General features: G+C 40.5%; 1 protein-coding gene across 3 annotated transcripts in view; it reads right to left on the bottom strand.

The window, feature by feature from the left end:
- The window catches only part of ARHGAP26 (Rho GTPase activating protein 26), a 488,449-nt gene that overhangs the window by 188,961 nt on the left and 283,637 nt on the right, over positions 1-15,851 (bottom strand). For all 3 annotated transcript variants that reach the window (XM_011994161.1, XM_011994160.1, XM_011994158.1), the window contains exons 13-14: positions 7,894-7,959; positions 3,326-3,400 (exon numbers count right to left, since the gene is read on the bottom strand). In XM_011994161.1, the coding sequence (XP_011849551.1) occupies positions 3,326-3,400; positions 7,894-7,959 (141 nt within the window). The remainder of the gene's footprint in view (positions 1-3,325; positions 3,401-7,893; positions 7,960-15,851) is intronic.

The following is a 15,851-nucleotide window of genomic DNA, read 5'->3' on the forward strand; positions in this document are numbered from 1 at the left end:
CCTTTTTTCCTGACTTCAGAGCACCTGGTTCAGTCTTTGATAGGGTTTGCCTTACCTAATCTATTACAACCATCTTCCGCCTCCATGTCTTTCCATAATCAAATACATGCTCCACATTGTAGCCAAGATTATGCTCCTAATGCTAGAATCTGATATTGTTACATCTGCATTAGATAGACTTTTTTTAAAAAAGCTACCCGCAGCCATTATTTCAGGAAAGCACCCCTCCATCATCCTATCAATAATCCTGTTCAGTCGACTGGGTTTCAGGGACTAACCCCGTCCCCACCCCAACCCTCCACCCCGTCCCCCATATCCCCCAACACAGGCAGAGGATCCAGGCCATCTGCTGTGGGCCATGTGACTGGTCTGAGATTGAGAAACGAATCATGTGAATGGTCACATACTAGCCAAGCAAAGTCCTCACTGGAGCCTTCTGCCAACATGGCCAAGAAAGGCACTCTCTTCTCAGTGACCACAGGCTCCAAGGACTGCAGAGGCTGAACCTGTTTGGTACACTCCCTCGGAGAACAAAGCCACACCAAGCCCAAAAGAGGTCAGAGAACATGAGAAGCCAGAAGAAGGAAGGGGCAAAGGATCTAGCAAAAGTAAAGACATCATTGGCATCCCTGACTCTGCCATGTTTCTGTCTTGGATTCACCAGTTATGTGAGCAAATAAATGCTTTTTTTTCCTTGTAAACTATTCTGAATTATCTTCTTGACACTTTTGTGTGTAAAAGCATCATAATGGATATAATCCCACCATTTAGAACTTTTAATAGTTTCTTACTTCCTATAGAAGAAACACCAAACACCTTGGCTCAATATTCAAGTTCCTCAACAAAAGAGACCACCTTAGCTATTCAACTTTAAAACCCTCCTGTCCCAGCCTCAAGAAAGTCTTTCAGAATTTTTTTTTTTTTTTTTTTTTTTTTTTTTAAGATGGAGCCTCACTCTGTCACCCAGGCTGGAGTGCGGTGTCGTGATCTTGGTTCACTGCCAGCTCCACCTACCGGGTTCACGCCATTCTCCTGCCTCAACCTCCAGAGCAGCAGGGACTACAGGTGCCTGCCACCACTCCCGGCTAATTTTTTATATTTTTAGTAGAGATGGGGTTTCACCGTGTTAGTGAGGATGGTCTCGATCTCCTGACCTCCTGATCTGCCCGCCTTGGCCTCCCAAAGTGCTGGGATTGCAGGCGTGAGCCACTGCGCCTGGCCTGTCTTTCAGAAATATTAAAATAATAATCATAGAATCAATACCCTTTGCTGTAGCCACCGTAGACCCTTTGTTCAGAATACTTCCTGAATTGGAATTATTCTTCTACTCTCTCCTTCACTACACTACTCAATCTTCTAGACCCAGCACATATTAAGCACAAATATCATACTTTACATTACAGCTTTCATACACACACATATTTCACCCTATCAGGACTCCTTACAGAAAAGAAACAGCTCTTTCTAAAGTTTAATCTCTAGTACCTGACATCTGTTCTAAGCAGCAGACACCCCACAAATGTTTGCAGCTCTGGTCAGAAATGAAAAACTAAGGATTGACAGATACTAGACTCTTAATTCTTCTTTATATTAGTATTTCTCAAAAATTAAGCCTATCACCATACAACCCAGCAACTGCACACTCGGACATTTATCCCAGAGGAACAAACATACGCTCACACAGGAACTATATATGAAAACTTACAGAAGCTTTATCATAATTGCCCCAAACTGGAAACAACTCAGATGCCCTTCAATAAATGCATGGTTCAACGAAGTGCAGTATATCCATACAATGGAATATTACTCAGCAATAAAAAAGAACTATTAATACATGGAACAGCGAAAATAAACCTTGAGAAAATTACACTGATTGAAAAACAATGCCAATCCCAAAACGTTCTGTATTGTATAATTTCATTTAAATAATAATCTTGAAATGACAAAATTATAGAAATAGAGAATAGATTACTGATTGCCAGGGGTCAGACACAGGGTGCAAGGTGGGAAGTGAGGTATGTGCTTGTACAACATCACAAGGAATCCTTTTAGTGATGGAAATGTTCTGCCTCTTGACTAAATTAATGCCCATATTTTGGTTGTGATATTAAAATTGTGTTTTGCAAGATGTTACACCTTTAGAAAAGACTGGGTAAGTGGTACGCAGGATTTCTATATTATTTCTTACAGCCGCATGTAAATCTACAATTATCTCAAAATGAAAAGTTCAATTTTTATAAAAACTAACCATATATCAAATCTTAAACAAACAAACAAAAAAAACCCAGATACTCGTTGCTAGAGCACCACACAAATAATCATAGTTTCAAACAACAGATCTCACACTAAGTAGCAATACAATAGGGTTTTGGTTACAAGAAGTGAATGACTCTCTCTAAAAGAGGTGAAGACAGTCATTCTGGCCAACATGACAGAAGAGATTTCTTTACATAAGAAAGCTATTTTTAGAAAGTGGGATGGCAAAATAAATTACAAATGCTAACACAAGAACTGTCCCTGTTCAAAACACTGAGCTGGGTACCCCAAGTGATAGTCCATCTCTACAAGCTAGGGCTTCCATGGGGAGGAATAACAGCCTCTGTGAAATCTGATCTGTTTGCCATTTAGATCCATGTGACTCATGGAGGCTGGCTGCACTCATATCTAAAAATACAGGAAATCTGCAGCCTAAGCAAATTTGGCTCATGGACTCATGGGCTTTTGATTCAAATACTGCACATTTGGAGTCAGTGGTTTTATATTTGTATCAGCCAGTGGCAAACGGGGTTCTGCTGCTCAAGTGACAAGTATTCAGTTGAAATCTAGAAGCAAAGAGGATCAGAAGATTTATCTGCTTATATACATTTTATCTGAGAATTACATGACACCTGCTCAGTATCAGGAACATGAACTCTGAGGTCCTCTGGAGCCCAGAATGATGTCTTTCCTTGGGCAGTGGGTGTGTCCCACTAAATACCTGCCCCAAAAGAGAATGGAGGGAGTCATGAGCTATTAAAGACAGAGTAGGGTGTGGCAGTCACATGAGTGACAAGTACCACTTGGACCAGAAGCGCTGAACCTACAGACAGAGAGGGTGTGGTGTCTGGGCCCTGGCATTTTTTATTTTGTCCAGTCCTACTCAGAACCTTTCCCAGCAGCGCCTGAAGCCATGACAACTGACTGATGAGGCAGCTGACTTCTGGGTGACAGCTCATGGATACCCTGATTCCTTTGCCACAGACTGTATCTACTCACAGACCTGGTGACTTCTCAGAGTGGGCCCCCCACCCAGGGACCAGTCTAGCAGAGCCACTGCCGCACTCACCCATCAGGACACTCAGCAACTTCTGCACTCTGGAGTTGACCCCCACAATTCGATACAGCCCTTGCTCGTTGATCCCTGAGGAAAGAAACAGTGATGATTTAATTAGAGACACGTCAGAACACAAATCAGGCCAATCCAGCCAAGTGTACTTTTTTTTTTCATTTTCTCAGTCCTCCTAAAAGCTGCTCTAATTAAAGTCCCCTGTCACTCAGCTCAGCTCTTAGCAAAGGAGTGGGATTTGGTACAGCTGTCTAGGATTTCACGGATGTGCTGCACACTTCAGCCCTCATGTTAGTTCAGTCATCAGAGGCGAAAGCAACTTTCCTTTTCTCTTGCCAAAGGCAGCATCTGAAGAGTTCTAAAAGACGCAAAATGTACACTTTTAAATATGTCATATTTAACCAGTTTTTAAAATTAAAATGCCAAAAATGACAAGATTAAAAATCCATAAAACAGAAAAAGACACTTTATAACCTATTTTTACATATAAAATAAAAATATTGAAGTGTAAGACCGTTTTTAATTTTAAGGAATGTTAGCCAAGACTGAGAAATTAGAAGATCCAGTCATTTGTAATATAAATATTCTTTATCAAAAAAAGACCACCTTTATTTCATTCAACTGTACAATTAGACTAGTAAGGGTTTACTTTTAAATTAAACATCTAAACAAAGAATCAAAAACCAATCCACTGCAGTGTTTCTGTTCATTTAAATACATGGATTAGATCACCACTGTACCACCTACAAAAGAAGGCAATTTAGACCAGGTGACTTGAAACAATTTTTCTTCTGTTAGTCCCAGGCCCATCATATCTGACCCCCTCTCAAGTAGCAGAGCTCCAGCTTCCTATTTTATTCCTCTGATGTCCATTCTTCAACCAGCAGCCAAAGTGAACTGTCTAAAGTGCAAATTAGTTCATATCACCTCTTCTCTTAAAACTCTCCAGTAGCTTCCCATTGCATTTAGACCATAACCAAAACTACTTGGGATGGCCTGTAAGGCCTATACTATTGAGCACTGACTACCTCTGGTTGCATCAATGACCACATGCATTCTGCTCCACACAGTGGCCTTCCTGTCACCTCAATGTGCCAAGCTCATGGCCCCACCTCATAGCCTTTGCTACAGCTGTTTCCTCTACCAGGACTGCTCTTCTCCCAGAGCTTTTCATCATTCAGATCTCAGCTTCAATGCAACCGCTTCAATCTAATGCAACCCACAATCAATACCACTGGTCATTCCCTTACCCTGATTTCTTTCTTTATAGCAGTTAACAATATCTGAAATTATCTTTTTTATTTGGTTCTTTACTTGTTTTTTTCTGTTACATTCTCAATAGAATGTAAACAGTAATTGCGTCCTGTTCACCATTACATCCTCAGCCCCTGGATCAGTCTATGGTACACAATAATAAACAAAACACTGAGTTTATACTCCATCAAGACCAGTATAAAATACTTAGGGGCCAAAACACAATCTTTCAGAAGAAATTCAGGAAAGGACCAACTCTGCAGTACTTTCAACAATACCTATGTAGACATGGAACTAACGAATAAAAAAAGAAGTGGTCTGGAATGATAGGATTTTACAGCTAAAGAGGACCTGTAAACTCATGTACATCATTCTGGATGATTCATGGACTAGGAGGCCCTGGTCAAAACCTAAGTGATGGATCCCAAGTTACTCAGTGTCTGAAACTTGATTCAGTAACATGTCAGCTCGGGAGCTTGAAAAGTCTTAAGTTAAGCGTCTCTACTTCTATCCTTGTGCTTTTCTGGAACTTTACACAATCCCACCTCCCGCTGGACAATTGTCAAATCCCAGAGAGTATGGAAAGTCTGTTCATCTCTGGTCACCATAAATACGTACTCACATACACACACTGCAATAGGGAGATACCCACTTTTTTCAACTATTTATGCTAAAATGGCACCTAACTCATACTGTCCTTATATCTTCTTTGTGCTCAATGAAGACTTTCTTAGAAGTTAAAATACACCATTTCCATTTTCATTTTAGAGGAGGAAGAGGAACTTGTATACCTCTTCCCCTACTTATTGTATTTATTTTGTAGTTTTACATCAGAAAAATTTGTCCTCCTGAGCTACCAGTTTGCATTTACTGCAGACTCTGTGAACAGTTTTAAATGATTAGGTTTCTTTCTTGATTTTGGCTGCTAAAATCTGAGAGATGAACAGGTGGCCCAGCTCAAGCAAGCATATGAACTTTACTGGGGAAAAGAGATTTTTTTTTAGATTCGCTTTTGGCTCCATTTTTGCGCCTCTACCTTTAAAACCTGTACATTTTATTCTCGGTCTTTTCTTTTAAAATTAAAAAAAAAAAATTAAAACCTCTGTTGAAAATTAGGCTGTGCACAGTGGCTCATGCCTGTAACGTCAGCACTTTGGGAGGCCAAGGCAGGCAGATCACTTGAGGTCAGGAGTTCAAGACCAGCCTGGCCAACATGGTAAAACCAGCTGGGCATGGTGGCGGGCACCTGTAATGCCAGTTACTCAGGAGGCTGAGGTAGGAGAATGGTTTGAATCTGGGAGGCCAAGGTTGCAGTGAGTGGAGATTGAGCCACTGCACTCCAGCCTAAGCAACAGAGCAAGACTTTGTCTCAAAAGAAAAAAGAAAAAAGAAAAATTACCTTAGTAATGAACACTTCAAAAAAATTTAGAAACTACAGGTAAGGTAAATAGATGAGCCAAAGTGAGACAGTAAAAATCAGCAGAGAGCCAGTGAGAACACAATGAAACCTGTACAATACGACTGCTCCTCTCCCCACTGCTCCCAGAACGGGCTCATACTGAGCAGCTGCTTTGTAACTTGCATTTTTCACATATTATAAATAATTTTTTAAATGCTGTATGTCTGTAATCCCAGCACTTTGGGAGACCGAGGTGGGCAGATCACAAGGTCAGGAGATCAAGACCATCCTGGCCAACATGGTGAAACTCCGTCTCCACTAAAAATATAAAAACTTAGCTGGGCGTGGTGGCGTGTGCCTGTAATCCCAGCTACTCAGGAGGCTGAGGCAGGAGAATCCTTTGAACCAGGGAGTCGGAGGTTGCAGTGAGCCGAGATGACGTCACTGCACTCCAGCCTGGGAACAGAACGAGACTCTGTCAAAAAAAAAAAAAAAAAAAAAAAAAAAGCCGTATGTCAAAAAATGTATTTCCATTGCATTGTTAGTGATTCAGTTTTTTACTACACAGACATACCATTGTTGATTTAACCCATTTTTTAGACATTTGGCCAGTTCACAATTTTGTACCTTAACATCGCCACTGTGTAAACATCCTTATTGCTCAATCTGGCCCATATCCTTATTTCCTCAAGACCAATTCCCAGAAATGTCACCTACTTCTACTTTATATTCTCTGGATATATCTTACCTTTACAAGCTGCCTTAAGTCTTTGTTTAAGGGAGGTACAGGAGAAATAACTGAACATTTTAAAAAATGTTTCCATACATTACAACTGTTTTGGAAAAAATATCTTTTGACAGTATACATAAGGGTAGGTTTTTAAAATCTCTCTCTTCCCTTTACTTAATGCCTCACAGTCCTTATGAAAAAAAACTGTGCATTTCTCAACTGGTAAGTTATGAGTCCTGCTTTAAAAGAGAGAATTTCTTTCCACTACTTAAAAAGGGCTGGTAGGCTAAGAGGCTATAGAGTAAATGAGATTCACATCTCTGACAATGGTTCAAATCAAATCCAGTGGAAACATGGTTAATAGCTTTTCTCAGTGGTACAACAGACCAGCAAACTCAAAGCTCCAAACTGCTGGGACTGAGGAATCTCCTTTGTGGCAGTCTCTGAAGAAGGGATGGAGACCATCAGGATGAACCAGCTTCCTTGATCTTAATGTCTGCTCCCACAGACCTGGGAAAGATCAGTGTGAACACTGACCTTCTCTCTACCTGGGTGGTCCCCAGGGACTAGCTCCCAAGGACATCTTGGGTTCACAGACCCCAAGATGTCTGTCAGAGAAAATTCAGGGTGTCTATGAACTTAGACAGGAAAACAATTACATCTTTATCTTCACTAACCTACAACTGACATTAAGCATTTCCTTCCTTTATGGATGGAAGCAACAAATCACAGGAGCATTAGCAGTACCTGCAACTTGGTCAGAAATCACAGGCATTTCCATAACACATTACAATTATTATGGATATCTTGAAATATCACTGCTCCCAAATTATGTCGGTTATCAGACCCACCACTGTCGCTTACAAACTGTTAACAAAGAAACACATATATCATGATACCCTGTGTTTTTTAATATTTTAAAAACTGAATTCCAGTAACTGGTTTCTATAATCCTATGTATTTTAGATATTTAACACATTCTTCCGATCAGCCAAAGAAGTTGGTGATACAAAATCAGTTAGGACCTCCTGCTTGAGACGAACAGAACTTGTGGAAATCCACTGACAATGGCACTTGGGGAGCTAATGAGTCACTTAAAGTCAGGAAACAGCAGGCAGCAGGTCTGACTCCTCACCAGATGCATGACCTTCTATGAGAACAATGCCATCTGTTAAACTACTTTACCTCTGGTTTCCACAGCATGGATGCATTTCCTGATTATGCTGAAGCCAATGCTGTCCAACTGCGCAGCTGAAAGTGCAAGAGAAGGGCAGTTAAGTTGCTAGCCATGGAAATCAACCTCAGGATAGGGCTTAACCAATCCAGGATGAATCAATCGCATGCTGTGGTCACACATCCTTTTAATGTTTCCCAATAACAGTACAGGAATAACATCATAATAATAACAGCTGGCATTGAGAGCTTTCCATATGCTAGGTATGGTTTTAAGTGCTTTGCATGTATTATCTCATTTAGTTCTCATAGTAACCTCAAGTTGTAGTAACCTGTAAAATTATCTTCAATTTATAGGTGAAGAAACTGCAGCATAGGGTGATAGGTACCTTTACATTGTTTTGCTATTAACAGAAGCTGTAGAACTAATTACGGTCTCCTTCAAAAAGCACAAATTAAGTGCTCTATAAATGTTGGGTAAGTGCTTAAAATAGATTATCTCACTTGATCCCAGTAAGTCCTCCACACTGACATTATCATCAGCCCATATTACAGATGAAGAAACTGAGGCTTGGTAAAACTAAATATCTTGACCAAAGATGCAGAGTCAATACATGGAGAACTGCTCTAGAGCCCATACCATCAAACTGCCTTAAATGTGGCCCTGAGTTTAGTATAATTCTGCTCACGTGACTAGAAGAAAGGAAAAATAGAACAAAGAAAAAAAGAAGAAAAATGATTCAGAGGAAAATTAAAATAGCCAAGAACAAAGACACTACCTAAGGAAGCAGCACGAAGGCAGTGGGGCCATCCTCCAGGGGGAAATGAGCAAGTGGCAACAGGGTTCTCACTCAGAAAATAAATGATCAACAGCAGCAGCTTCTTCCACAGAAGAGAACCAGACAAGGCTGGAAACTTCTAACATGACAACAAGGCTGGAAATTCCCTAAAATTCACCCCCATGTTTTGGTGACCCAGTGATAATCTTTAAGAATGGGTTCATCTTTGACCTTCTTAGGACAGTGGGACAAGACATTCTACCACTTAATGGTCAGAGTGGAAAAGAAAATGGCAGAAAGTAGAAAAGCAAGTATTTATAGATGATTTGTGGTCATCTCAGGGAAAGTAATAAACTTGTAATACATGAGAAGTGAGCAGAATTTGAACTCATCTCGGATCTAATCCAAATTGAATCTTTCTTTAATTCTTAGCATATAGGGGTAAATTTAGAGAAGATGAATATTTTACTTTTTTATTTTTGTTTTTTTATTTCCATAGGTTATTGGAGAACAGGTGGTATTTGGTTATATGGGTTTTTTTTTTTTTTTTTTTTTTTGGGGGGGGGGGAAACTTTCATATGTTTTCCACAGTGGCTGTACTAGTTTATATTCCCAGTGAGCCACCTCTAATCCAAATTGAATCTTTCTTTAATTCTTAGCATATAGGGGTAAATTTAGAGAAGATGAATATTTTACTTTTATATTTTTGTTTTTTTATTTCCATAGGTTATTGGAGAACAGGTGGTATTTGGTTATATGGGTTTTTTTTTTTTTTTTTTTTTTTGAGACAAGGTCTTACTCTATCGCCCAAGCTAGAATGCAGTGGCATGATCTTGGCTCACTGCAACCTTCGCCTCCTGGGTTCAAGCGAGTCTCCTGCTTCAGCCTCTCTAGTAGCTGGGATTACAGGCACCCACCATCACATCCAGCTAAGTTTTGTATTTTTAGTAGAGATGGAGTTTTACCATGTTGGCCAGGCTGGTCTTTAACTCCCGACCTGAGGTGATCCACTGGCCTCGGCCTCCCATAGTGCTGGCATTACAGGATTGAGCCACCACGCCCGGCCTACACGGGTAAGTTCTTTAGTGGTGACTTGTGAGATTTTGATGCACCTATCACCCAAGCAGTATACATAGCACCCTATTTGTAGTCTTTGTTCCTTATCCCATTCCCACCCTTTCTCCCGTGTCCCCAAAGTCCATTGTGTCATTCTGATGCCTTTGCGTCCTCATAGCTTAGCTCCCACTTATGAGTGAGAATATACAATGTTTGATTTTCCATTCCTGAGTTACTTTACTTCGAATAAGAGTCTCCAATCTCATACAGGTAGCAGCGAATGCTATTAATTATTCCTTTTTATGGCTGAGTAGTAATCCATCATATATATATATAACAGTTTCTTTATCTGCTTGTTAACTGATAGGCATTTGGGCTGGTTCCACATTTCTGCAATTGTCAGTTGTGCTGAAGATTTTAAAACATGTTTTTAATCCCTAAGAATTCCCAAAACCAAACTAAAAAAGAATGCCAATTCCTAAAACAACTCTTCCCAAACTGAAATATTAATAGTTCCTATACTTACATGTACAGTTATTGCTTAGTGATGCTTGTTACAAACACACTCAGCCTCCAGGATAGTAAGTAAAGTACCAGAAAAGAAACAGAAAAACAATGTTTTTCTCCCTGCAGATTACTTGCCATACAAATCATTCTTTTTATTCCCTTAAAATGGTAAGGAGCCTATTAACTCAATCCCTTGTTTTTCCCAGTATAAATAAAGTATTTGCTCTGCACATTGTGGCATCTCAAGATTTCTGATTACAGGCTGAAAGTCAAATCAAAATAATTCTTTCAAATAAAACTCAATTAACTCATGCAGCAGGCATTTTTCAAATTTAGTAACAACCTATAATACAGAAGCCAAATACCTGCTGGAATCCAGGGAAGGATTTAAAAAAAAATAACAGCTTTATTGGTATATAATTCATATACCATAAGTTTACTCATTTTAAGTGTATGATTCAGCAATTTCTAGAGTATTTACAAAGCTGTATATTAATCACTATTATCTAACTCCAGAACATTTTTGCCCTCCTCCCTACCCCAAACACCCATACACATTAGCCATTTCTTCCCTTCTCCCAGCTGTGGGGAGAATTCCTTTTCTATGGATTTCCCTATTCTGAATACATCATATAAATGGGAATCATACACTATGTGGTCTTTTATGTCTAGCTCCTTCTACTTAACATAATGTTTTCAAGTCTTAGCCATGTTGTAGCATCAGTACTTCATTTCTTTTTATGGTTAAATAATATTCCATGGTCCAGATATATCACGTTTTATTTATCCATTCATCGGCCGATAGATATTTGGGCTATTTCCACTTTTTTGCTGTTGTGAATAATGTTACTATGAACATCTGTGTACAAGTCTTTGTGTGAATTGGTATTTTCACTTCTCTTGAGATACACCTAAGAGTGGCATCGCTGGGTCACAGAATGACTCTATGCTTAACTTTTTGAGGAACTGCCAAACTTTTCTAAGCAGCTGCGCCAGTTTTCATTCCCACCAGCATTGTATGAGGGTTCCAATTTCTCCTAATCCTTGCCAACATTTGTTATTGTCTTTTTTATTATAGCCATCCTAGTGGGTGTCAAGAGGTATATCATTGTGGTTTTGATTTTTATTTCCCTAATGACTAATAATGTTGGGAATCTTTTCATGTGCAAGGAGGATTTTCATTCCTTTATACAATAGTCTTACACAATAGAGCCTACCGGATAGCATTTGTCAGATGGGGAATTACTTTTTGTGCTAAAGGAGTTTTCCAAAATGTTTATAACTACGATTTATTAGTCTGGTGAAGCCTTTTAGTTCTTCTTTTGAGAGGCGCTTAAGATCATCTTTTCATAGGAATGAGAATCGAAGAAGTCTGGGAGAGAAAGAATTGTCATTTCACACAGTGCTATGGGGAGCTGCAGACATGGATTCTGAACTTGGATGTTTTAAGAGTAGGCTTGTGAACATGGTCTTATTCTAGGCATCGACGAACTTCTGCCCCAGACAAAGGCTATTTCTTTACCCTCTGAACATCGATAAAAGTTTTGAAAAATTGAAAATAACCTAGCATCTGACAGTGATGACCCCAGTGGTCAAAATGTACAAGCATGTAAAGCCATCAGCCCAATTACTGGACATAACCCTCTAGAGGCAAATCAGTCCTTGAACCTTTTTTTGTGGCACTGTAAGAAGTTGATCCTTTTCTAGGTAAATAATATTTAATGGAAAAGAATAAAATGGACCCTTCCAAATACATCCAGAAAATAATCACAAATTTACCCACTATTACAATTACTTCTTTTGGGAAACGGCAAAGCGAACACCCCACATTCAATCTCTGAATATATGTTCCTCCTTTGGTTTTCCCAATGTTAGAGAACGCCTTTTCTTGGAGTAAGTCTTACACAGATGTTATACATAAAGGTCTTACATATGATATGTGTAATCCAGTGTTTCTCAGTTTATCTTAGTTGTCTAAGTTCAAATGGATACAATATTTACATATTGCAAAGTCAAACATTATGAGCTCAAGATAACTGTTAGCCTCTAATGTATTAAAATTGCATACTGATGATAATTATTTATAGTCTATAAACAGATAACACTGTGTTAAGAAATGGAATCTATTTCAAACAACAGTTTCCCCAACAAGGAATTCAAGAAATACAGGTTAGCAACCACTGCTTTAAACCTCTAAACTGGAACTAGTGTAAATGATCACACTGCCCACTGTCTGGGGACCCCCATCTCTGTCTCTTCTCTTTCACAAACACACATGTACATGCATGCACACAAACACACACACAGAGCTTGATTTCGCCTCTCAACTCGAGTTTCCTGCTGACATCATGATTAGATTACTAATAATTAACAACTGTTTTATTATTTATCAAGGACCGAGTACCATAATGTGATAGGGACTATAGTGTACACATAACCAGATCATTAGTCCTGATCTCTGCCCAGTAGGGATATAATCTAAGTTAATTGAGATCTCCTAGTCTGAAAAGCAAATTCCCACTAAAAGGTTTAGAACACTATCACTACCAAGCCGCGTTTGCTAATGACAGAAAAAGTCTGAGTGACCCGCCAGATGGAGGCGGCTGTCCTTAATCCCCTCAAGCAGGTGATTCAGCTCTTTCACTGAGCCAAGGCTCAGAAAAGGTCAGGGATTTATTAGCAATTTCTGTATCCTTATAATCTCCAGCAATAATCTCTCATTAAATATCTACTAGGCTTGCATTAGTCCCTTAATTTGACTTGCGATGAGTTGTCGCAGGACCTGTGGCTCCCAGGCCCGACATCCACCATCCTGCAGTTGAGGCTTCGGCTGGTTTACTTCCCTCCCTCAGCCTCAGGTTCAGCTCTGCTCAGAGTACACACGAGGCCGCCCAAACAGTTGTCTCATCATGAATCCCGGCAGAGCCTGCACCAAATATCCAGGTTGGTCTCCCAGGTTAGAAATGAGCCATCCTCTTAACTTTCATTTCAACTTTTGAAACCTTGTTGCTTTGTCTCCTTTCAGACAAAGAAGCACGCTAGGGTGGCAAAGCCCATTTTCTCAAAGTTCTCTGGAGAACATGTGACCCCAGGAGAGGTGGGTTTATGCTCAGTAACCTTGAAGAATCTTAGGGAAAACCACAGAAGTGGGAAGAGGATGCCTTGGGCTACCATGCCTGGGATATGAACCCCAGGAGGAGGGAGGCAGGTTACATCCGGAGACTAGCTGTCTTACTGCAAAGGGATTAAAAGAACAACTATAAGGTATAATCATACACTATAAGGTATAATCAAATTATTTTCTTGTCTAAAAGGTGGAGGCTTGAATCGCTTGAACCCAAGAGGCAGAGACTGCAGTGAGCCGAGATTGCGCCACTGCACTCCAGCCTGGGCAAGACTCTATCTGAAAAAATAAAAATAAATAAAAGGAGGAGGCAGGTGGGCCAGGGAGACAGACATGGATTTTAGCATAACTGCCACTGCTATACAACCATAAGGTCACCATCATGCCCTGAAGCTTTTGGGACCTCACCTGAGATACTTTTGTCTGGCTCTTCCCAGGTATTTAAAAAAAAAAAAAAATGAGGTGTGCAGGTGGTGGGAAAATTATAACAAAATCACAATTATCACCCTGGGCACCACTCCTACCTCCTACCTCCTATATCCAAATTATCACCAAGTCCCTCAATTGTATCTTCTAATGCCCCTCAATTTTGTCCAAGTTTCTCCATCATCACCGTCACCACCCTGGTCCCCACCTCAATCATCTGCTGCCAGGATGACTGCATTAACCTCCTGGCTGGTCTTCTTACACTTCTTGTTCCTGTCTGCCCTCTGCATTGCAGCCCCCATGGTCTTGACAAAATCAGAGCATATCACCTCCCTGCAGCACCTCACTGCCCTTGGGAGAATAACCCCAATCCTTACTTGTTCACAAAGCTCTGTGTGACTGAGCCCTGCCTGGCCCTCCAGCTTCTTTAGGGGCCACTGCCCCAGCTCTGAGCACCTAGCCACACTGGCTGTCTTTCAAGAACATTCAACTGACCATGCTTTCTTCCCATCACAGACTGTGGATTTCGCATGGGAGCCCTTTGGCTCCCAACTCACATTGCCCTCAAGTGTCCCTTCTTCAAGAAACTCACCCAGACCTTCCCACCTAGGTTAAAGCTCCAGTTGTGCACTCGGATACAGGACCATCAGCCTCTCTCAGACTATGATGCACCACTGCAAGTTTACATTGATATGTGGGATTCTGTGAAAAATGTCTACCAAACTAGAATACATATTCATGAGGGCGACGGTCCAGGTATATTTACTTCACTGGCTACTACAGCTCTCTTTCACCATCAACTATAGCGATGGATATGAACTGGAAGTGCGTGCATGCGCATGTCATTTTTCATTTTGGATACACGAATAGGTAAATTAGTGAATGAATGGTAGAGAGAGCTGGCCGAGGGGCAGTGCGTCAAAATGACCTTTCAATTTCAACTGATATAAACCCTATGAGAGTAGATGAGTCCTTTTAACCTTTGGTCCTCCGCTTTCTCATTTTTTTGTGTGATGATATAAAGGTTAAATAAAGAAATGAATAGGCTGATCTAACCACTTCCTTCCTTCCTGTATCAATACAGGCATGCCACTGGGTCCAAGAGAAAGGAAGAACAAAAGTGGCACAAGCCAAGCCATGAAACATAGGAGACGAAAGCAAGTTTAGGTTTTCCTGGACACTTTTAGACCTTTTACATTTTGTCCATCAAGGCGTTAGTAAGTAGTGGAACCAAGATTTTATTTAACTCAGTCTGACTCTTGGGCTCATCCTCTTCTACTCTTTGCTTTCTGCTGGAGATAGTCAGAAAGGAACTTGGGGCTGGGGATCAAGTTTTGTGGATCCTGCCATTTCTATTCCAGTAGCAGCTCCCAACTCCAGTGAACAAGAGTGCACTTGTAGAAATGCAGATTCTGGGCCCTCTCCCGGCAATTATCCATCAGTACATGTGAGAACCCCAACTGGAAAAACACTGTAGTATATACTAAGCAATTAAAATGATTATCACCAAAAACATTGAGCTGCATGTGGTGTGAAGCTGGGGCCGAGAGGAGGGCTTCCCCATATTACACTAACTTGGCCATCTAAATGAGGGTCAAGAGGGGCCTGAAGCCTGTGGGTCAAGAGAGCCCCTGGAAAACACAAGTATTCTCTGCTAGAGCTTCATGCTACCCATGAGATCTGACTCCTCAGGCTCAAGAGCCCCTCTTCTGAAAATCACTGACCTGCTGTTGCTCAACTCCAACCTTCAGTATTCAGAAAACCAAGACATTTGGCAAGAAGTGGCCAAATCACCCAATCTGAATAGAAGAAAACTTTCCATACTATAAGTCGACTGATGGACACACATATATAGTCTATAAAAACAGCACACTAGGACATGTCCCCAAACTACCCCACACCTGCCTCCCTGGAATTCTAACCAAACCCTAGGGAGAGAAATCCTCATCCAAAGGAGAGGAGCCTCAGCATGAACTAGAAAGAGTTACTGTCCCTAAAGCTGGTATTCAACAGGTTTTTCCTAGTCTGAATTTTTTCCCCAGGAAACTGATTCAATTTTCCTTTGATTAAAAAGAAAA

Source organism: Mandrillus leucophaeus, unplaced genomic scaffold, assembly GCF_000951045.1.
Source record: "Mandrillus leucophaeus isolate KB7577 unplaced genomic scaffold, Mleu.le_1.0 Scaffold443, whole genome shotgun sequence".
NCBI classification, from domain to species: domain Eukaryota; kingdom Metazoa; phylum Chordata; class Mammalia; order Primates; family Cercopithecidae; genus Mandrillus; species Mandrillus leucophaeus.